Here is a 23,266-nt window from a genome sequence, read left to right on the forward strand (position 1 = left end):
GACTGTTAAAAACCGTACAGCAGCTTTTTGTACCAGATGCATGTTTCAAAAAAAGCCTGATGCAAACTAAAATTTAAACAGATATCAACATACATACATAGTATAGATGTAATAACACACATTTATTCAACCTTTGCCCTAATAAGACGACATTATACCTTCTAACACAGATGGTGTCGGTCAGATGGTTTTATGGTTTTAGGGCAATAAACAATTACAATATATTTACATCACTTTCAATAAAGTTTAGTGCCATCATTTGTTTTTTTCTGTTATTGTAAACTTTAGATTCTGGTTAAGATCTGACTATCAGCTACTTAAAACACATATTAAACCATACCTTCCTGCATCATTTTCTGTTTATTCCACTTGGCAGTTGCCCACTAAACTTCAGGTAACATTTTTATTATAAGATGACCAGATTACCATAAGGAGATCTGTGTATATCCAGAAATAATCTCAGATAACATCTGCAGGTTTTAACACAAACTCCTGTTTGTTTTAAAGTAAGTCAGGCTATTATCACACAGTGAGCTTAAAGAGCTTAATTATACCATCAGACAGACTGGTAGCACATTTTGTAATAATGTCATCATAAGATATCAAACTTTCTAATAAATGTAATTTTTACCAAAAAACAATAATCTTATTGTTAGATCATAAGTTCTACAGCTACTGAGTTATGGTACACAGTGATGTATAGAAAATCAGGCTGAGAATAGAAGTCTATTTTCCACGTAGGAACAACAAGTCTTATAATGAACATGTTGAGGTAAAACATGAACAGAACAGATACTTTCTTCCTTTAAATAGACCCTCTGCCCTCAGATTTTGGAAAAGATGCAGGAAGGTTTAATATGTGTGTTAATTAGCTGATAGTAAGATATGAACGAGAAGTTTTAGCTTACAATAACTTAAGTCCCCTTTTCTTTCATATGGGTTGTCTCAGTGTTTCTAAGCTACAGCAGATAATAAAAAAAGATTTTTAACCTTGTTTGTCCAGAATAAAAACCAAATCAAGCACTTTTTATTTTAGGTGGAAAACTGGTTTAGAAAATATTGTCCAATCTATCTGAAATGAGAAGTGATATTCACTTAAAGGACTTTTATATAGAATATGGTCACGTATAATTGTGGTAATTCCTGCTTTTATTCTTATTCACTCAGTAAATAAAGTCATCATACCTTTAAACACAGCAGTGTAGTGAGCTTCTACCTTCACGCTGTTCTCTACAACAAACCGGCAGGTGTATGTTCTGTTGGTGCCACTCTGATGCTGCACAGTTAGAGAGGAAGCACATCTCCTTGGTTCTAACTTGAACCCAACACCTTCACCAGTCAGCCCAGTTTCTGTCTCATCCACCCAGAGGAGGCTGTTCTTTGGACACGGATCCAACCCACTGTATCTCTCCAGAGAACAGTTTAATGTGACATCTCCATCCTTTGTTGGATCATCCTCTGGTGGAGATGGAGAGACTGGAAGAAAAATAAAAACTGTTGTCTCAGTCTGAAAGATGCAGAAGTAACTTTCTCTAAAACTCTAAAAAATACAACTTTATCTCAGGCTGCAAAGATTAGAATAAAAAATAAGAAAGATTTACAAATAACCTCTTTGATGAAACATTAGATGTTGTCTACATGTTACTTGGTGATTGATCTGCAGTAATATTACAGATCTGAGCAGGTATTCATCAGCATGATGGAACAAATCAAGAAATCTTTACAAATAAATGTAAAAGATAGAGGTTTGATCAAAACATTGAACCACACACAATACAAGATAAACTAATTGAATCTAAACAGCCTCACAGCAGCTCAGCACAACGTTCATTCTGATGAACCTACTTCCTGATGTCAGCTGATGTCGGGTCCTAAAAGTTCGGCCCCACCTTTAGCTCAACCAGGAAGCAGCAGACACCCAACAAAGATAACTCAACAAAAACACAGTTGGGGGCAGAAATAAAATTTAAAAACCACATTGTGAGTTTCATTTGATCATTGTTAGGTATAAATAATCATCAATTAAATGAAAATACCTGTTTAATATCAGATAATTGACTATATAGTTAAACCAAGTGTGTGGACTGTAATGTTTGATTGAAGCCATCACACGGTGCTGAATAAATGATTGTTTCTCACTCTGACAGAACAACATTTTAACTTCTGACTGCATCAAATATTCATCAGATATTCATCATAACTGTTGATGTCAGAAACATCTATCCAACACAAGTATTTCACAATGTTAGTCAGAAGGAAAAAGTCTGACTGTGTCAAATCTTTCAAGTCTACATACTCACTGGTCAAAACACCCAGAAGCAGACTGCCATCATTGATGTTTCCTGAACCAGGTCGACAGGTGTAACGTCCAGCATCCTCAGCAGTGATGTTGTTGATGATCAGAGAGCAGTTACTGTCCACATTTAACCTGGCAGCTCGAGGTGAACTCTCAACAACTTTTCCATCCTTAACCTCAAATGGAAAGTTTGTGCTTGGATCTCTGAGGTAAAACCAGTTAACAATGGAGCACGAGTAAGAAGATGAAGGACTTCTACAAGGTAGAACAACATCATCTCCAGCTCTGTGATAGAGATGAAGTTCTCCTCCACTGGTCCCTGCAGCAGAGACAAAGACACAATATAGTTTTACACACTTCATCCTCCACAAACACAATCATGAAGGTAAAATTAAATATGTTGTTATTTATTTATTTTATATTACCGTAATTTCCATATTTGCATCATTTTTTTAAAACTTTTTTTTCATATCATAAGTGATTAACATTTTAATCCCCGTCAGGTTAGAAGTTTGAGATAAATAAAGAAAACAGATCTTTGCCTTGAAACTGAAGCACAACGATCAGAACCAGAACCAGACCTAACATCTCGTTTTCTAGTAGCTGCTGAACACTAAGAGACTTTTCTCTGCTGCTGATCTGAAAGTATTGATATTTCTTCTTTGTGGCTGAATTAAAGAATGAAAACATCTTCAAACCAACACTCGCCACGTATTCTGTCATTTTGCTCTCATCACACTTGTGTTTTTTTAGAAACTGAAGGAAAACCACAAACAACAGGAACTAGTTGCACAAACTTTAGTCAGAAACGAACAAAAAACTACATTTAACTCATTCACTTTGTAACACTCAGATCAACTATAGTAAGCTATGTTTTAGCTGAAAGACCTGCTTGTAAAGAAACAGGTGATTATTGAAGTTTTATTTCAATCTGAAAAGACTCAAAGAAAAGGATGGCAATTAGAAAAGTTTTAATGATGAGAAATTACATGGTTATTTCTTTGGTGCTCGGACCTGGGAGGAAGACATGAATGCTGAGAATAACATGAGCTAAGATGATCATTTTTAAGGCTTAGATTTAGAGATGTCTTCCCCCCAAAATAAGGGCCGAGGCCTAATTAAGTACTAAAGGGGGCATCTAACAGGAAAGTAGAATTAAATAAGAAAGGAAGAGAGAAGAGAAAGATTAAAGCAGAGAAAAGAAGTTTGTAAATAGGCTATAAAGCAAGGAAAATAATAGAGAAGCAAAGAAGATGATAGATATGCTGTGATGGCAATGCAAGATAAAGCGTATATTCTGCAGAGGATTTACATATAAAGATATGGAATAAAGCTATGAACAGATCAGCTGAGCATACAAATAGATAGAACGGGGAATGCAGGAATAAAGGCAGGAAATGAGAGGGTAATTAAACGGAAGGAGGAGTATAAATGAAACGGGAAATAGGAGTGGTTAAAGAAGGAAAAATAAGATGAAGAAATTACGGAAAACTATGGAGTGCTGAAAATGTCATGAAAGAAATGCAGATGAAGATAAGAAATAAAACTATAATAAAGATCTATTAATAGGGGTTGGAAAATAAATTGAACTTCAAGGCAGAAAGCAGGAGGGAGAATAAACATACTCGAATGAAAGCATAAGAAGACAAGGAATAATCAGCCTCCAATTAAAGGAGGGAGAAACAAATGGAAAAGTACTTTTCGAAGAACATAGGTGAGCTAGAGTGAGGGAGAAAATTAGACAAGACTGGCAGGTGCTGAGGGGAAGAGTCCTGCAAAACAGAAACATGACGATTGAACAAAGCCAATGATGGATAAAGCCCAACCACCCCCAGGGATTGTGGGGAGCTCTTACCTGAGAGCTGATTAAACATTTAGCAGATAGAACGCAGTGGAAATTAGGGCAAACATAGGAAGAAAAGGATGAAGAAGAGTAACGACCCAATTGCTGGAGAGCGGCTGAAGGAGAGACATTGGGTCGCTGCAGTAGTGGCTGCTCCTATTCTGAAGGAATGGCGTGAAAACTGGATGGGGCGTAATGCATTGAACTGGGACATGCCTATAATATTTGAGGAACCAGGATGCAGACATGGGGCTCCTTCTAGCGTGAGAAATGGGGCATGTGAAGGAAAAGGATTTAAAAGTAGTAAAAGGCTAAACCTGATGAATAATAGAATGCGGGTTGATATTAACAAGGATGAAGAGATGGATTCAATCAACCTTAGACTTTAAAAGGAGAAATTGAAGTAGACTGATTGGGAGAAACAACAGAAGACCTAGGAACTAAATAGAATAATCTGGAACATGATGAGCAGGAATGATGAATTTATGAGTTATGACTTGAGGTAAGGCATAATACCTTAGATGACGAGTGGCTTTGACTAACGGGATCGACCACTGCTGCATTATCAGAAAAAGCGGCGATGCGCTTCTTCCAGAAATGCCCCAGATGCAGCAGGCTATAGTGATGAGATGATCTCATAGAAAGCTGGGGATTCAGATTGGGGAAGAAAGGAAGCCTTACATCGGAAACGAATTGCCCTGAGAAACCCCCCAAAACCTACGGACGGAGCTACGTCCGTGTAAATGACCTACTAATATTGACTGTTCATAAATTATTTCATAAGAGTTTGTTATTCTGCTGCGACAGTAGAGCAATTAGTGCTCATGTTGAAACGCATAGTCCAGGAAGGTGTGGTAAACCACTGAACGGAGCAGCGCCAACACAGTGTGCAGAGAGAAAGTGTGCTCACAATTAATACGGGAAAAGATAGTTATGATGAATATCGTAACAGGAAATAGTTTCTTAGCGCCTGGTTGATAAAGGAACAAGGTTGAAATATAATAATAATATTAATCCCTGACTGGCTGCCTGGGGTTCCACCATCAGGTGAAAAGGGTCGATAGCCAATGAGCCACATGCTTGACTCCACCCCTGGGAGGTCATATCCACCTGTTTGCAGATTACAGTGGAGAATGGTGCCAGTTGCCACAGACAGGAAGAAAGAGAGAAGAAACGTTCAATGGTCTCTTAGCCAGGCACTAAGGGTAGCATCTCAACTTGTTACTCTGAAGATAAACACCTAAAAGTATATATAGGTAAACTCTGCTATTAAAATGACTTTCTCAAAGCCTTTTGGGAATAAGACCATTAAGACAGCCTTTCTCGTCAACTAAAAAACTGGCTGCTTCCGGCAAAAATGAGTGCTTACATATTAAAAGCTGCGTCGAGGACAAAGTTTTGTCGTTCAAGTACAATTTCCTTTTTGTTGAGAGTCACAGAGAAGCACACAGGCTCTTCCTTTACAACTCGGTGTTTAAATGGAAGACAAACAGAAGAGAAGGAGTGCAGCAAGGTCATGTGCTGAGCTTACTTGACATGCGAATACCAAGTTACATTTATTTAATTTTTTCAGTAGAGAGTGCCAATATTCTTAGTACTTTATGCACGCTTAATCGCAATACGAAAGTTTATTAGTTTCGATATCATAAACTAAACTAAAGTCACAGACAGTTGAAATATATATTTTATATCATTTCATGGCACTGGGAAATATAGGGAGGTGAGATGTTTAACAAATATATGGCGAAACGGGGTAAAAGCACTCAAAGGAAAGATTGTCAAGGACGAAAGGGTTGTAATAATTTAAGATACATAAGTCTTTTAAGGTAAGGTTATGAGGCAAAGAGGTTAAAAGCAGCATATAGATTGAGTTATTAAAGGTATTTACATTCTGCATATCCTTAGATCTTACAATGTGATCACATGCAAGGCTCTTTCAACAAAAGGATTGTGAACCATCCGCTGAGAGACCTTCTTTTAAACCGGGACGCTACAGACTGTAAAACTTAAGACGAGTCAGCTGAACGAACGACGACGATGGAAGAGAAGGAGATACCGTTCCAGTTAGAAAGGAGACTGGAGCGGAAAGCCCGGCAATTTGTGACCGTGCAGAAGTTCTGGAAAAAGGAAGAGAAGAGCAAAGCACTCTGATGGCCGACCAAGCCGCTGGAATCAGAAGGTGGCTGCAATATAAATGTCAGTGGAAAGAACAGACCAGTCTAAGCAGGCTCTTGATTGAGCGAGGGTGGATGCAGCTAAGGCTGAGAAGGACTAGAGATACTGATGAAAAACGAGCAGCCATATTAGAAATAGGACAAAGATGAGGGACAGAAAGTATTGAATTATCTATGCTCGGGTGAAACTATGCAGCTGGCGACTCTGAATGCCTAGAGACGGCTGAGCGCCAAAAGAGGATCCTCAGAAATGTTAGGGAGAATCTTTAATAATATTAAGCATAGCTGATTTCTTCCATACATCCCATAAAGATAAGAATACACATCGACACATACGGGGATAAATGGCCTAAGGTTTTGACATGAATGACCTGTGGCGATCCGAGACGGGAGCCTCCGTGCAGATCTCTGTAATCATTCCTCTGCTTAATTAGAATAAAAGAGCTGAAAGTTACAAACTGATTGAGAGGCGTTCCTTTAAGAGTCAGTGTTAGATAGAGAGTGTGATCACTTCTGGGGACCAAGGACCGGAGGAACTCCAAGACGTCTGACCGGCAGCAGGGTGCGGTAGTTCGGACAGAAAGCCGGGGACGAGATGATTTAAATGAAGCAGAAAAGCCATCAGAGGAAGCGATACATTAGACAGCTTCAGGAGATGGTAAAATGAGAGAAACCAGATTAATGAGCTGCCTCCCCAGGATTTAGAGCTGAGCCTGAACGAGATGGTAAAATACATGAGAGTAAATGATCAACCTGAATGAAAAGAGGGGTGGGAAACACCGCACGCTTGAAGACCACATGAATGAAAAAGATAGAGAAGAGAGAGTGGAGTGATACATCTCACCTAGAGACGAGCTAGGCCGGGCGCTACCAAGGGCGAACGCCGGTGGAAGGGGCCGAGGAGCGGGCAGCGACGATGGCGCGGGAAAGAGGAAGTGCTGGCGTAGCAGAGATGGCGGTGAACTCACAGAGCAGGTGAGTAAGGGATGACGTGGAGCGTTGGAGAGAATCCATGAACGAGATGAATGAAGCAGGGAAAATGTAGGATGGTCGTTTGAGGGATGAAAATGAAAGGAGAAACTGCTGGAGAAACCAGGTCGGGTGACGTGGCAGCGGGAGCCGGTGAGGAGGCAGGGCTACCTCGGCGACGCTTAGCAGGAGAAGTGCAGGAGTTCTTAATGGGCTTCCACTTGCCCAGATCTGAGACAAGGAAGAAATTAGCCATGAAGCGAGGCGAGCGCTCCTACAAGCGGTAGGGGAGGAAGGATTATGAGAGTCTGTTACGAACAGTGCGAGGAGGCGTCGGAGTCGTAGATGAGCTCAGCTGACAAGCGAGGAAGAACACAGCTGAAGGTCCTTTAAAAACAAGGCGTCGGAAGGTGATTGGATGGAGAACCAGATGGACAGGGATCTGCTGATTGGAAGGCCGGGAGACGCACAGAAGAGTCCTTGGAAGGTGGAGGCGGTGAAGGTGAGTCTTTCATTCTGAATTTTCGTTTAAACTCCATTTGAACTTTAAACCTTGATCTCCAGGAAAACTGCTGCCTGGGACATGAGGAGCTGCAGCAGGTCTCAAACTAACTCCTCTTGAAACTAATAAAACGTTCAAACCCATCGTCTCTAACAAGATGAGAAAAAAGGGTCAAATATAATTTTAAACAAAAAAGGGAGAGAATCCTTAGTGCTTATTCAGTCAGTCAGTCATTTTCTACCAGTTATTCCATAGTGGGTCACGGGGAAGCTGGTGCCTATCTCCAGCAGTCTACGGGCGAGAGGCGGGGTCACCCTGGACAGGTCGCCAGTCCATCGCAGGGCAACACACAAAAAACCACGCACACACTCATTCATACACCTAAGGGAAATTAAGAGAGACCAATTAACCTAACAGTCATGTCTTTGGACTGTGGGAGGAAGCCGGAGTACCCGGTGAGAACCCACGCATGCACGGGAAGAACATGCAAACTCCATGCAGAAAGACCCCAGGCCGGGAATCAAACCCAGAACCTTCTTGCTGCAAGGCAACAGTGCTACCAACTTACACGACGAACAGAAATAAAAGAGAAAAATAATTATAAGCAAATACAGATACATAGAAATGGTAAAACATTAAGACAGTGATGCTAGCTCACTCTGGGTTAAAGGCCAAAGAGAAAAAATTTGTTTTCAAACGGATTTTAAAAACAGCAAGGGAGGGAGCCTGTCTGACATTCAGGGGCAGCTCATTCCACCATTTAGGAGCCCAAACTGCAAAGGCCCTGTCTCCTCTGGTTTTATAGACAGTCTTCAGGACTGCCAAAAGCATCTGATCACATGATCTAAGAGCACACAAAGGCATATACGGTTGAAGCAGCTCAGACCAATAAGGAGGAGTAAGACCATTAAGAGACTTAAAAACCAATAAAATAATTTTAAAATGGATCAGAACTGAGCAGGAAGCCAATGAAGGGACGCCAAAACTGGAGCTATGTGCTCTTGTTAGGAATTAACTGTTAAAAACCGTGCAGCAGCATTTTGTACCAGATGCATGTTTCAAAAAAAGCCTGATGCAAACTAAAATTTAAACAGATATCAACATACATACATAGTATAGATGTAATAACACACATTTATTCAACCTTTGCCCTAATAAGACGACATCATACCTTCTAACACAGATGGTGTCGGTCAGATGGTTTTATGGTTTTAGGGCAATAAACAATTACAATATATTTACATCACTTTCAATAAAGTTTAGTGCCATCATTTGTTTTTTTCTGTTATTGTAAGCTTTAGATTCTGGTTAAGATCTGACTATCAGCTACTTAAAACACATATTAAACCATACCTTCCTGCATCATTTTCTGTTTATTCCACTTGGCAGTTGCCCACTAAACTTCAGGTAACATTTTATTATAAGATGACCAGATTACCATAAGGAGATCTGTGTATATCCAGAAATAATCTCAGATAACATCTGCAGGTTTTAACACAAACTCCTGTTTGTTTTAAAGTAAGTCAGGCTATTATCACACAGTGAGCTTAAAGAGCTTAATTACACCATCAGACAGACTGGTAGCACATTTAGTAATAATGTCATCATAAGATATCAAACTTTCTAATAAATGTAATTTTTACCAAAAAACAATAATCTTATTGTTAGATCATAAGTTCTACAGCTACTGAGTTATGGTACACAGTGATGTATAGAAAATCAGGCTGAGAATAGAAGTCTATTTTCCACGTAGGAACAACAAGTCTTATAATGAACATGTTGAGGTAAAACATGAACAGAACAGATACTTTCTTCCTTTAAATAGACCCTCTGCCCTCAGATTTTAGAAAAGATGCAGGAAGGTTTAATATGTGTGTTAATTAGCTGATAGTAAGATATGAACGAGAAGTTTTAGCTTACAATAACTTAAGTCCCCTTTTCTTTCATATGGTTTGTCTCAGTGTTTCTAAGCTACAGCAGATAATAAAAAAGATTTTTAACCTTGTTTGTCCAGAATAAAAACCAAATCAAGCACTTTTTATTTAGGTGGAAAACTGGTTTAGAAAATATTGTCCAATCTATCTGAAATGAGAAGTGATATTCACTTAAAGGACTTTTATATAGAATATGGTCACGTATAATTGTGGTAATTCCTGCTTTTATTCTTATTCACTCAGTAAATAAAGTCATCTTACCTTTAAACACAGCAGTGTAGTGAGCTTCTACCTTCACGATGTTCTCTACAACAAACCGGCAGGTGTATGTTCTGTTGGTGCCACTCTGATGCTGCACAGTTAGAGAGGAAGCACATCTCCTTGGTTCTAACTTGAATACAACACCTTCACCAGTCAGCCCAGTTCCTGTCTCATCCACCCAGAGGAGGCTGTTCTCTGGACACCGATCAAACCCACTGTATCTCTCCAGAGAACAGTTTAATGTGACATCTCCATCCTTTGTTGGATCATCCTCTGGTGGAGAGGGAGAGACTGGAAGAAAAATAAAAACCGTTGTCTCAGTCTGAAAGATGCAGAAGTAACTTTCTCTAAAACTCTAAAAAAATACAACTTTATCTCAGGCTGCAAAGATTAGAATAAAAAATAAGAAAGATTTACAAATAACCTCTTTGATGAAACATTAGATGATGTCTACATGTTACTTGGTGATTGATCTGCAGTAATATTACAGATCTGAGCAGGTATTCATCAGCATGATGGAACAAATCAAGAAATCTTTACAAATGAATGTAAAAGATAGAGGTTTGATCAAACCATTGAACCACACACAATACAAGATAAACTAATTGAATCTAAACAGCCTCACAGCAGCTCAGCACAACGTTCATTCTGATGAACCTACTTCCTGATGTCAGCTGATGTCGGGTCCTAAAAGCTCGGCCCCACCTTTAGCTCAACCAGGAAGCAGCAGACACCCAACAAAGATAACTCAACAAAAACACAGTTGGGGGCAGAAATAAAATTTAAAAACCACATTGTGAGTTTCATTTGATCATTGTTAGGTATAAATAATCATTAATTAAATGAAAATACCTGTTTAATATCAGATAATTGACTATATAGTTAAACCAAGTGTGTGGACTGTAATGTTTGATTGAAGCCATTGATTATTGATTATAAAAACTTATCAAAATATTTTAATTAAAAATCATAATTTAAAACAAATAAATTCTGACCAAAAATCATTTCTTACAAATAAAGATCAGAGATACACTCTGGTGGTGTGATTATAGGGCTCACAGCACTTAATTACATCTAGTTAATTATAATTAATAATTATTAACCAAAACCACACCAAATGTCACTATGTTATCAACCACTTGACCAAATGGTGGAAATCTAACCTTATCTTGACAGATAATTACTCTTCCACAAAATAAACATAATCACTGTCTTTTTATCTGTGTGAACATTTATTAAATCAATAGTCCCTCTTACAGCTAAACTATTCTGGTCCAACAACGTTCACCTAACTAAATATGCACTATTCTACAAAAAGGCTCACATTAATAATCAAAAATAAGGATGTGTGCTGAGGGTAGATGAAGATCAGAACAACAGTTGGACAAATGAGAATAACACAACAATTTGGATTAACTTGGAAAGATGATGAAAAACCACGACGCTGTGAAGCCTTTCTCCGTGTGGAAAGTCGTCTCCTTGGGAACAAACCTCTGTGGGTTTCACCTGTTCCTGGGTTGCGTCGGACGGTTTTTCGATTGGGGAATATGAATCTTCTGATCTTCTTGGATCAGACAGATTTCCAGCTTTCAAGCTGTTCCAGGAATGGCCGTGTGGAGGAAAAGTAAGCCCGCCGGCGAGCTTCTATTTCTGCAGAGATTGTCCCCTTACATCGTAAACCAGGACTTGGAAATGGCGGCTAAAAGTTTGTTTCCTCAGATTTTTATAAACTCTAAAGACATCAGAGCTCCGACGACCGTTGCTGCGGCGCATGTCGAGCTGCGCAGCTCAGTCGTCCATTAGACACAAAATGGATGACCCAACACCATCACACAGTGCTGAATAAATGATTGTTTCTCACTCTGACAGAACAACATTTTAACTTCTGACTGCATCAAATATTCATCAGATATTCATCATAACTGTTGATGTCAGAAACATCTGTCCAACACAAGTATTTCACAATGTTAGTCAGAAGGAAAAAGTCTGACTGTGTCAAATCTTTCAAGTCTACATACTCACTGGTCAAAACATCCAGAAACAGACTGTCATCATAGAAGATTCCTGAACCAAGTCCACAGAAGTAAAGTCCAGCATCCTCAGCAATGATGTTGTTGATGATCAGAGAGCAGTTACTGTCCACATTTAACCTGGCAGCTCGAGGTGAACTCTCAACAACTTTTCCATCCTCAACCTCCAATGAAAAGCTTGTGTTTGTATCTCTGTTGTAAAACCAGTCAACAATGGAGCACGAGTAAGAAGATGAAGGACTTCTACAAGGTAGAACAACATCATCTCCAGCTCTGTGATAGAGATGAAGATCTCCTCCACTGGTCCCTGCAGCAGAGACAAAGACACAATATAGTTTTACACACTTCATCCTTCACAAACACAATTATGAAGGTAAAATGAAATATGTTGTCATTTATTTAAGATCACATTTAAGTTATTATAATGTACATTTTTTACAACCATTTAAAACCCTATTTTAGACATTTTCATACCATCAGTTATTAACATTTTAATCCCTATGAGGTTAGAAGTTTGAGATGTTTTTATATATTTTGTCAAAACCTGATTGAATAATTCATGCTACACAGATTAACTCCTGTAAAAACTAAATGTTCTCATATCTCCATAAAATATTGCAGTTAATCAAAGGATCCCATAATTTGTCTCAGGTTCCTTTGAAAGAAAACAGATTTTTACCTTCAAAGTGAAGCACAACGATCAGAACCAGAACCAGACCCAACATCTCTTGTCCTTCTGTTAGCTGCTGAACACTGAGAGACTTTTCTCTGCTGCAGATCTGAAAATACTGATGCTATTTCCTCTTTGTGGCTGAATTAAAGAAAGATCTTCACATCAACACTCGCCACTTATTTTTTCTATTTTTTTTTTTATAGTTTATCAGTTTTTTGTACAAGCTGTTGTCATTTCCTGAGCATGAACAGCCAAAGAGGAACTGTGATGTATGAGCTGCAGTCAGTCCACCAACACCCAGCAGCTCTGAGACTCTGCAGACAGAGCAGTTAAACCGAGTCAGAACAGAATCCAAACAGGTCAAAGTGGACCTCTTACAGCAGAGAGGTCGGACTCAGACCAGCAGGTCAAATTAAGTCCATTAGTTAATTCTGAATGTCTACTAGAGCTGGCCCATCAGTAGACAGCCTATTCACCTCCTATACTACAAATCCCAGAATGCTCTGTCTGTGAGCTGGTCCACTAGTAAACAGCCTATTCACCTCCTATACTACAAATCCCAGAATGCTCTGTCTGCGAGCTGGTCCACTAGTAAACAGCCTATTCACCTCCTATACTACAAATCCCAGAATGCTCTGTCTGTGAGCTGGCCATCTATGACAACGGACAAACTGGCTAACCTCATTGAAACAAGGAACAATACATTTTCTTTCAATATTATTATGAATTTTGTTATTTTAAGACAACAAATAAAAACCTCTGAAGAACTTCCACACACCACACAGATCTTTTATGTGTTGATAGAACCTGGGAACCATGCTGGTTTCCCTGAACAACCTACATTAGGAACCAAGCCTCAGAGGTCACAGTGAGGAGACCTTAATCAGTAAACTGATACTATATTGTTCTTTCTAAAGTTCTGACACAGGCTGACAAAATGAAACACCAGCAGCATCTGGGGAGACCATCAACTTTAGGATAACTCTCTGGGGACATTTTCCTACCTCGTCAATTCCACTGTAAGAACCAGGAATAAACCAGATTAACAGGTTAGAAATCTACTACAGAAAATGGCCCTAATATACACCCAGTACCCCAGTGCATCCACCCTAAACCATAGCTGGACTTTTGCAGAGGGAGGGTGGTGAACATTACTGAATGGATAAGTATTCCCAGCCTTTTCTGTCAGTTATCCTCCAAAGGTTTGTTCAATTATGTGTGCACCTAGGAAGCATAATTTACAAGAGGGTGGATTATTAACAGACTAAGTGTGGATGGAGGAGAAGCTTTGCAGCTGTTGTTGCATTTGTGTGGTTACCGTTCCTTTGGGAAACATCTCACAGGCTTCACTAATTAAAGATCTGTAGGTTATTAGGACTTTCCAGTGATTTTAATACTATTTCAGATTGAAAACCATCATAATAAATATATTTAGGTAACTTGTTCTCCCTGGTGGAAACCTCTAAATCTGCTTGACCCAACCAGAAGGAACGATGATAGGCTGACTCACCTGCTATCCTGTTGGCTTAAACTCTTTACCATTATGGGAGTTTTATATTTCCACTCAATGATTCAAATTGTGTTAAAAATGTGAAATTATCCAAAAGTAATGTCTGCAATTTTCCTTCTGACCATATCTTCAGAGTCCTCCTCTTCCCAGAAGAAAACAATCACACAGCTGATTGTTCTTTAATCTAATCAGAAAGGTGTTTGTACCTTTCAGATGGTGCGTTCAAAACCTGAAGAAATCACAGATATCTTCATCACACATTGCCTCCCATTAAATCTAGTCCAACAATGGAAAGAGAAGAGGATGAATTATATATTACTCTTAGAACAGAATAACAGTTGGGAATGGTTTGCTTATTCAACACGGATATGTAATGATTTAATAAAGACAAATACAGTTGAAATATTTTAGTCTCACCACCAGAGGGCAGCAACATTAACTTGATACTATCAGAAACTTGCAGGGCCAAACGTGTTTTGAGAAGCCTTTTTATTGACTTCATTCTTCACATTGTTCATCTTCACTTTTTAAAATCTGGTTGAATTTTAGATTAAACTTTGTTGCTGTTGGTGTGTCTGTGATGTACAGACTGCAGTGCTGCCTTCAGTTCTTTAAGCTTACTTTAAAAGCCACCATGTTACACAGCTTTGGTAACAGCAGGAGGCTGCAGATATGGGGTATAAGCTCAGTTTTACTTTTTCGGGACAGCTCCTAGTGTGTTAGTTATATCAAAACCAGTTCTGTTGTACCATGAATTGGGAATTTGGTTTGAGTGCACACAGTCAGGTTTACTATGTAGGTGATTATAGTTGTTGTATAGTTGTATTACTACATACAAATGCTGACCTTATGGCCTCAAATGTAATCTCAAAAGACCAGAAACACAGTCTTTGCAGAGTCAAAGTAACTAGAAGCAAGAATATATTTGTGGACTTAAAATGCTAAATTGTAACTTAAGTATTTTATTTACAACTTTCATATATTACAGGTTTTAAAAAGTAGACAGGTCCACAGTCAGTGGATCTATTACAAAAACTCTTCAGCTCTCCTTCAGCTTCCAGATTGTTTCCTGCACAGCCAGTGACCTGAAGCATGGAGAGGCTTGTCTATGTAGAACTCCTTAAGTCAAAACCAAGATCTTCAAAGTGGACTCTGAAGGTAATGCACTGGTTTCTCATTACCAGTAAATATTCATGTTGCACCTTTTTAGTGCCGTTTGAGCAGCCAACATATCTCACAAATATAAAAAGCTCCATCATAAAACTCAGTAACCATACATTCTAGCTTAGACATTCTTACAATCATCTAAATGCAGCAAATAAAACTGCAACACAAGCTATAGATTAATGCCTGATAATGGTGTCACTGGTGTCGCTGACACTCAAACCCAACGGTCCACTTCCTGTAAACAGGTTTATTAACAGCCGGGGGTGTGATGAGACGTCTCATTTTCAGAGGTGTCCTTAAGAGTACTGAACAGTTTACAGCTATTGAGCCAACCATGACCTCGTCTGTGTACCAGAGTGTCATAAGGTCAAATGTGAGGTCATCTGTCTAAAGCTCAAGCTAGAGTCAATCTGGGTCATGTGACACTATCGGTCCATGGAGGTCATGGAATGACCCAAGTTCCCACAATGGGTAGACAGAAGGTAGGGAACAGTTGGGAATTTGAAACTTGAACTGGTTATTAAAATGTTACTAAAAACTCTACAGTTTTCACATTTTACAATTATTAGTCAGAAATGAGGATCAGAGGATGGAGAAGACTTTGAATAAAAAGCTCAGGCAGGTAGTTGAACCTGGGACCTGTCCTGTCAAAATCTCTCAGCCTCTGTACACAGTTGTGTCTGGTCTTCCTACAGAGCTGCGCACCAAACGTTACATTTCACACTGACATTAACACCTAAGTATTTTAAGTCAAGAACACAACTGCTACTGTATTTCACTAAATAATTAAATCACAAACTGTAAATTGTAGCTAAATGTGTGTGACTGAAAACTAAATGTTATCATTTTTCATCCGATGTTAAGTTTAGAAAAGAGGAAGCATCTGCATTTATTTCCTGTCATTTTACATTTCATGAGCAGCAAACATGATGCAGAAGTATCAGAACTGTTTTAATGTTCAAATGTCTTCTAAATTCCTTTGCAGTCTGGTAACTTTATAGGAAATGTATTTGAGTGGTGTTTTGTTATTGGACTTTTGTGCTAGTCACAGATTGTCCATAATGAACACCATGTTCAAACATAAGGGTGTCCATCAGTGCACTTGGCACCAGGACACCCTTGGCAGGAGGTCGATGATCGACTTTGTTGTCGTATCATCAGACCTTCGGCCGCATGTTTTGGACACTCGGGTGAAGAGAGGGGTTGAGCTGTCCACTGATCACCACCTGGTGGTGAGTTGGATCCGCTGGAGGAGGAGAAAGCCGGACAGACTTGGCAGGCCCAAGCGCATAGTGAGGGTCTGCTGGGAACGCCTGGCAGAGCCCTAGGCCAGGGATGTATTCAACTCCCACCTCCGGGAGAGCTTCGACCAGATCCGGGGGATGTTGGAGACATAGAGTCCGAGTGGACCATGTTCTCCGCATCTATTGTCGATGCTGCTGCCCGTAGCTGCGGCCGTAAGGTCTGCGGTGCCTGTCGTGGCGGCAATCCCAGAACCCGGTGGTGGACACCGGCAGTAAGGGACTCTGTCTAGCTGAAGAAGGAGTCCTATTGGCTGTGGTTGGCTTGTGGGACTCCTGAGGCGGCTGACGGATACCTTGAGGCCAAGTGTGCTGCAGCCCGGGCTGTGGCAGAGGCAAAAACCCGGGCCTGGGAGGAGTTCGGTGAGGCCATGGAGAAGGACTACCGGTTGGCCTCGAAGCGATTCTGGCAAACCGTCCGGCGCCTCAGGAGGGGGAAGCAGTACTTCGCCAACATTGTTTATAGTGGGGGTGGGAGGCTGCTGACCTTGACTGAGGACATTATCGGGCGGTGGAAGGAGTACTTCGAGGATCTCCTCAATCCTGCCATCACACATTCCCTGGTGGAAACAGAGGCTGGGGACTCAGGGTTGGACTCTTTCATAACCCAGACTGAAGTCACCGAGGTGGTTAAAAAGCTCCACGGTGGCAAGGCTTCAGGGGTGGATGAGATCCGCCCTGAGTACCTCAAGTCTCTGGATGTTGTTGGGCTGTCATGGTTGACACGCCTCTTCAACATTGGGGGGCGGACGGGGACAGTGCCTTTGGACTGGCAGACTGGGATGGTGGTCCAAGAGAGTGTGTTCCAACTACAGGGGGATCACACTCCTCAGCCTCCTTGGTAAGGCCTACACCAGGGTATTGGAGAGGAGAGTCCGGCCGATAGTCGAACCTCGGCTTCAGGAGGAGCAGTGTGGTTTTTGTCCCGGCCGTGGAACACTGGACAAGCTCTATACCCTCTACAGGGTACTCGAGGGTTCATGGGAGTTTGCCCAACCGGTTCACATGTGTTTTGTGGACCTGGAGAAAGCATTCGACTGTGTCCCTCATGATGCCCTGTGGAGGGTGCTCCAGGAGTATGGAATCGGGGGCCCTTTATTAGGGGCCATCCGGTCCCTGTACGAGCGGAGCAGGAGTTTGGTCCACATTGCCGGCACTAAGTCGGACCTGTTCCCGGTGCATGTTGGCTCAAACAAATAAAGGGAACACTTAAACAACACATTATAACTCCAAGTAAATCAAACTTCTGTGAAATCAAACTGTCCACTTAGGAAGCAACACTGATTGTCAATCAATTTCACATCTTGTTGTCCAAATGGAAAAGACAACAGGGGGAAATCTTTGACGATTAGCAAGACACACTCAATAAAGGAGTGGTTCTGCAGGTGGGGACCACAGACTACCTCTCAGTACCGATGCTTTCTGGCTGATGTTTTGGTCACTTTTGAATGTTGGTGGTGCTTTCACACTCGTGGTAGCATGAGACGGACTCTACAACCCACACAAGTGGCTCAGGTAGTGCAGCTCATCCAGGATGGCACATCAATGCGAGCTGTGGCAAGAAGGTTTGCTGTGTCTGTCAGCGTAGTGTCCAGAGCCTGGAGGCGCTACCAGGAGACAGGCCAGTACACCAGACGTGGAGGAGGCCATAGGAGGGCAACAACCCAGCAGCAGGACCGCTACCTCCACCTTTGTGCGAGAAGGAACAGGAGGAGCACTGCCAGAGCCCTGCAAAATGACCTCCAGCAGGCCACAAATGTTCATGTTTCTGCACAAACGGTTAGAAACCGACTCCATGAGGATGGTATGAGGGCCTGACGTCCACAAATGGGGGTTGCAGGACGCTTGGCATTTGCCAGAGAACACCAGGATTGGTAAATTCACCACTGGCGCCCTGTGCTCTTTACAGATGAAAGCAGGTTGACACTGAGCACATGTGACAGACGTGACAGAGTCTGGAGACACAGTGGAGAGCGATCTGCTGCCTACAACATCCTTCAGTATGACTGGTTTGGCAGTGGGTCAGTAATGGTGTGGGGTGGCATTTCTGTGGAGGGCTGCATGGCCCTCCATGTGCTCGCCAGAGGTAGCCTGACTGCCATTAGGTACCGAGATGAGATCCTCAGACCCCTTGTGAGACCATATGCTGGTGTGGTTGGTCCTGGGTTCCTCCTAATGCAGGACAATGCTAGACCTCATGTGGCTGGAGTATGTCAGCAGTTCCTGCAAGATGAAGACATTGAAGCTATGGACTGACCCGCCCGTTCCCCAGACCTGAATCCGATTGAGCACATCTGGGACATCTTGTCTCGCTCCATCCACCAACGTCACGTTGCTCCACAGACTGTCCAGGAGTTGGCGGATGCTTTAGTCCAGGTGTGGGAGGAGATCCCTCAGGAGACCATCCTTCGTCTCATCAGGAGCATGTCCAGGCGTTGTAGGGAGGTCATACAGGTACATGGAGGTCACACACAATACTGAGCCTCATTTTGACTTGTTTTAAGGACATTACATCAAAGTTGGATCAGTCTGTAGTGTGTTTTTCCACTTTAATTTTGTGTGTGACTCCAAATCCAGGCCTCCATTGGTTAATAAGTTTGATTTCCATTGATGATTTTTGTGTGATTTTGTTGTCAGCACATTCAACTTTGTACAGAACAAAGTATTCAATGAGAATATTTCATTCAGTCAGATCTAGAATGTGTTATTTGAGTGTTCCCTTTATTTTTTTGAGCAGTGTAGTTTAGCTTGTGAGAGATTCATCTTTCACTGACAAAGGAAGAGCTTCTTGCTTCCCAGTTGAAGTCAAGCTCTCTTTCTGTGGGAGTCCATGAACCTTAGAGCAGAAATTTGTGGTAAACCACCAACTCACTGCAGGGTTCAGTGGGGAGTTCAACCCATGCTGTGTTCAGTTTGCAAGCGCTCAAAGACTGAAAAGATTTCTAGCTGATGTTAAAGATGAGGGTTGTGAAGCGTTCAGAAGCACCACTGGTTGTTTAAAAAAGCTCTGATACATTTGGGTGGTGATATTAGAGCATGTATTTGTAAAAATACTGGGAGAAATAAAATTATCTGAGGGTCAATCATGTATATGTACTATGATCCTTCACAAAAACAGAATGAAACAGGGTGAATCAAACAATAAATAAAATACATGTTCATTAGGTAATGACATGGCACAGACTTGGGGCTATTTTTTTACAGAACCAGTTAACTTTAGAACCAACCCTGGTGTAGAACTGGAACCTCTGTGGTGCAAAAGCCCTATTACTAAAATGACACAGAAAAGACGGCCGTTTATCACCAGTAATATTACATGTGTATTATATTCTACTAAATAAAGCTTTTTAGCAAGGCTGGATTATCCAATGAGCATTTTGGACTTCCACTTGGGGACTGTGCAAGGACCGTTGAACCTCTAGCCAACAATCAACAAACAAGTCATGTATGAAATGTTTTAGTTGACAGTCATGTGACACAAGTCAAGGTTCACTCTGACTTCAAACAACAAGTTTGTCTCACGCAGCGAACCGCTAGTTTACAGCTTTGTTAGCTTTTCCCCACAAACGGATCAGAAAACTTACGGATGATTTCAGGACAGTTTCCACAACTTGTTTCCAACAAGAGAAATGGACCATCGACCCTCCAGAGGACAAAGAAATCTTGGTGGAGTCATTAATACGAAGCTCACATCTTCTGCTTTTTTTTGTTTTTGCTGTCAGTACCACCAGTGTTTGTTCCACTGAGTGAGTCTGTGATAGTAGCCTTTGATTCAGCTAACAGGACTATGCTGAGCTTTGGTTTTGTTTTAAACCAACAGATATTTACCTGGACTTTTTGGAAACATTATCACAAAAAAAAACTGGTTGTTGCTAATAATATGCTCAGACACAGCCTAGACCTCTGTTATTAAAAGATCATCCATAGCTTCAGCGAAGCAGGCAACACAAGTCCAAAGCCTGTTCTAATTTGTGTGTTGGCCGTTTTTAACATTTTGAATAAAGCCTAAATTTTTATCTGTGTTGCTGTCTTGGAAACTGTATTGTTGTTAATCATCTGTAAAGGTCTGAACATTTCCAAGGTCTTTGTAACTGGTGTTGCCCTACCTGACCAGTCTTCTGTTATCTTTGAAAGCATCATTTCTATCAACTCAATTAGACAGAGAGATATTATAAGAACACATTTTCATAAGGACAGTGCAACTGAAACCTTTCACCAAGTCTACTTTTCCACTTCCACTTTGTCCAGTAACTCCTTTAATGAGCTAATAGATAACTTCCAGTCTAACATTTCAGACATCATTCATTCTATTGCTCCCATTGAGGTGAAGGTTTTCTCTGGCAAGAAAAATCTATAAAGAGAGACTCCAAAGATATAATTTACAACTAAAAAATGCAAGGGAATCTTTCTTTTCTGAAATCAAACACAACATTAATAATGCTCATGCCTTGTTTGCTACGGTCGACAGGTTAACAAACCCTCCTGTGTCTGTAGCATCTGAACTCCACTTTAACAAGGCCTGCAAATAATTTCATAACTTTTTTACTCCAAAAATTTAGATGATTAGAGGAGTAGTCTGTGCATTAACATCAAGTCCAGCACCTATATTGTATCCAATCAAATCAAATATGAACAAAATGACAGAATTCTACCAAATCAACTAATAAAGGTTAAAATAAATTTTACATCAACTAATCTCAAGGTAATCTCCTGTCTATAAATGATTAAACTTCCCTCTGTGGATTAAAGGTCTATTTCAAGATCCAGTACCTGTTGTGGTTCTTTGATTCTCCTTAATTCTGTCTTTCCTGAGTTTGATAAAAACTGCAGCAGCAGAACCCCGATCACTGCTCTAACGATGATGGTGATGATGTGTCTCATCCACAGGAACGTCTGGTAAAAGAGTCACAAATGACCATAAATTAAATGCACATTGTAAAACAAAACTCTGATGCAAACTAAAATTTAAACAGATATCAACATACATACATAATATAGATGTAATAACACACATTTATTCAACGCATGCACGGGAAGAACATGCAAACTCCATGCAGAAAGACCCCTGGCCGGGAATCAAACCGAGGACCTTCTTGCTGCAAGGCAACAGTGCTACCAACTTACACGACGAACAGGAATAAAAGAGAAAAACAATTATAAGCAAATACAGATACATAGAAATGGTAAAACATTAAAACAGTGATGCTAGCTCACTCTGGGTTAAAGGCCAAAGAGAAAAAATGTGTTTTTAAACGGATTTTAAAAACAGCAAGGGAGGGAGCCTGTCTGACATTCAGGGGCAGCTCATTCCACCATTTAGGAGCCCAAACTGCAAAGGCCCTGTCTCCTCTGGTTTTATAGACAGTCTTCAGGACTGCCAAAAGCATCTGATCACATGATCTAAGAGCACACAAAGGCATATACGGTTGAAGCAGCTCAGACCAATAAGGAGGAGTAAGACCATTAAGAGACTTAAAAACCAATAAAAGAATTTTAAAATGGATCAGAACTGAGCGGGAAGCCAATGAAGGGACGCCAAAACTGGAGCTATGTGCTCTTGTTTAGAATTAACTGTTAAAAACCGTGCAGCAGCATTTTGTACCAGATGCATGTTTCAAAAAAAGCCTGATGCAAACTAAAACTTAAACAGATATCAACATACATACATAGTATAGATGTAATAACACACATTTATTCAACCTTTGCCCTAATAAGACGACATAATACCTTCTAAAACATATTGTAAGGAATATGATTCTTGATAAATTAATATTCATCAAGAATCATAATTTAAAATAATAATTAGAACAATATTAATTTCTTAACCAAAAATCATCACTTACGAATAGAAATCAGAGATATCCTCTGGTATTGTGATTATGGACTCAAAGCTCTTTTAATAATTACAAATTATTAACCAAAATCACAAACTGTCACTGTTTATTCAACCGCTTCACCGAAGGTGGGGGAACTTTGACCTTGTTTTGACAGATAAATCACTCTTGCACGAAATAAACATAAACGCTTCTCTTAATTATATATATGAAGATTTATTGAAGCCAAATAATCCTGATATACCATTATTCTGGTCCAAAAATCTTCACCTAACCAACAAGCACTATTCTACACAAAGGGAATAAAAATGACTACCTAACAATAATAATAAAATAAAAATATATATGCATTTAGTGTCTATGAAGATCAAACCAGCAGTTTTATGGACAAAATGTGTAATTTGGGTTAAATGGAAAGAAATCCTCCTGTTGTGTTGATGTCTCGATCGCAGCGATCAGCTGATAAACGGTGAAGCCACGCCCCTTTAGCCACTATCAGCTGATTGCCCCAAATCTTGACAAAGGGTCATAAACTCTGAGGAGGGACCCAGTGGAAAAACTCCAATAATAAAACTGGAACATAGAGTGGTCGGTGAAGCCCAGACCGCAGTTGCTTTGAATGAAAACTTTTAAAAGTCCAACTTCTAACTCCTGGCTGATTTGGGATCAGCTGGACAAACATGAACCACGCAGCAGCAAATCAAAATACAGCTCAGCATAAAATACTTCAATCAGTATTAGATGCAACAAGTTAATACCTTAGATTAACTAC

The 23,266-nt window shown here is 40.4% G+C and overlaps 1 protein-coding gene across 2 annotated transcripts in view; it reads right to left on the reverse strand.

The window, feature by feature from the left end:
* Window positions 1–23,266, reverse strand: part of LOC124881732 (titin-like) — a 144,177-nt gene that overhangs the window by 60,919 nt on the left and 59,992 nt on the right. For both annotated transcript variants that reach the window (XM_047387484.1, XM_047387485.1), the window contains 2 exons: window positions 2,301–2,615; window positions 1,186–1,476 (listed from right to left, as the gene is read on the reverse strand). In XM_047387484.1, coding sequence (XP_047243440.1) covers window positions 1,186–1,476; window positions 2,301–2,615 — 606 coding nt within the window. The remainder of the gene's footprint in view (window positions 1–1,185; window positions 1,477–2,300; window positions 2,616–23,266) is intronic.

The sequence above is a fragment of the Girardinichthys multiradiatus genome, chromosome 15 (genome assembly GCF_021462225.1).
Source record: "Girardinichthys multiradiatus isolate DD_20200921_A chromosome 15, DD_fGirMul_XY1, whole genome shotgun sequence".
Classification (NCBI taxonomy): Eukaryota; Metazoa; Chordata; class Actinopteri; order Cyprinodontiformes; family Goodeidae; genus Girardinichthys; species Girardinichthys multiradiatus.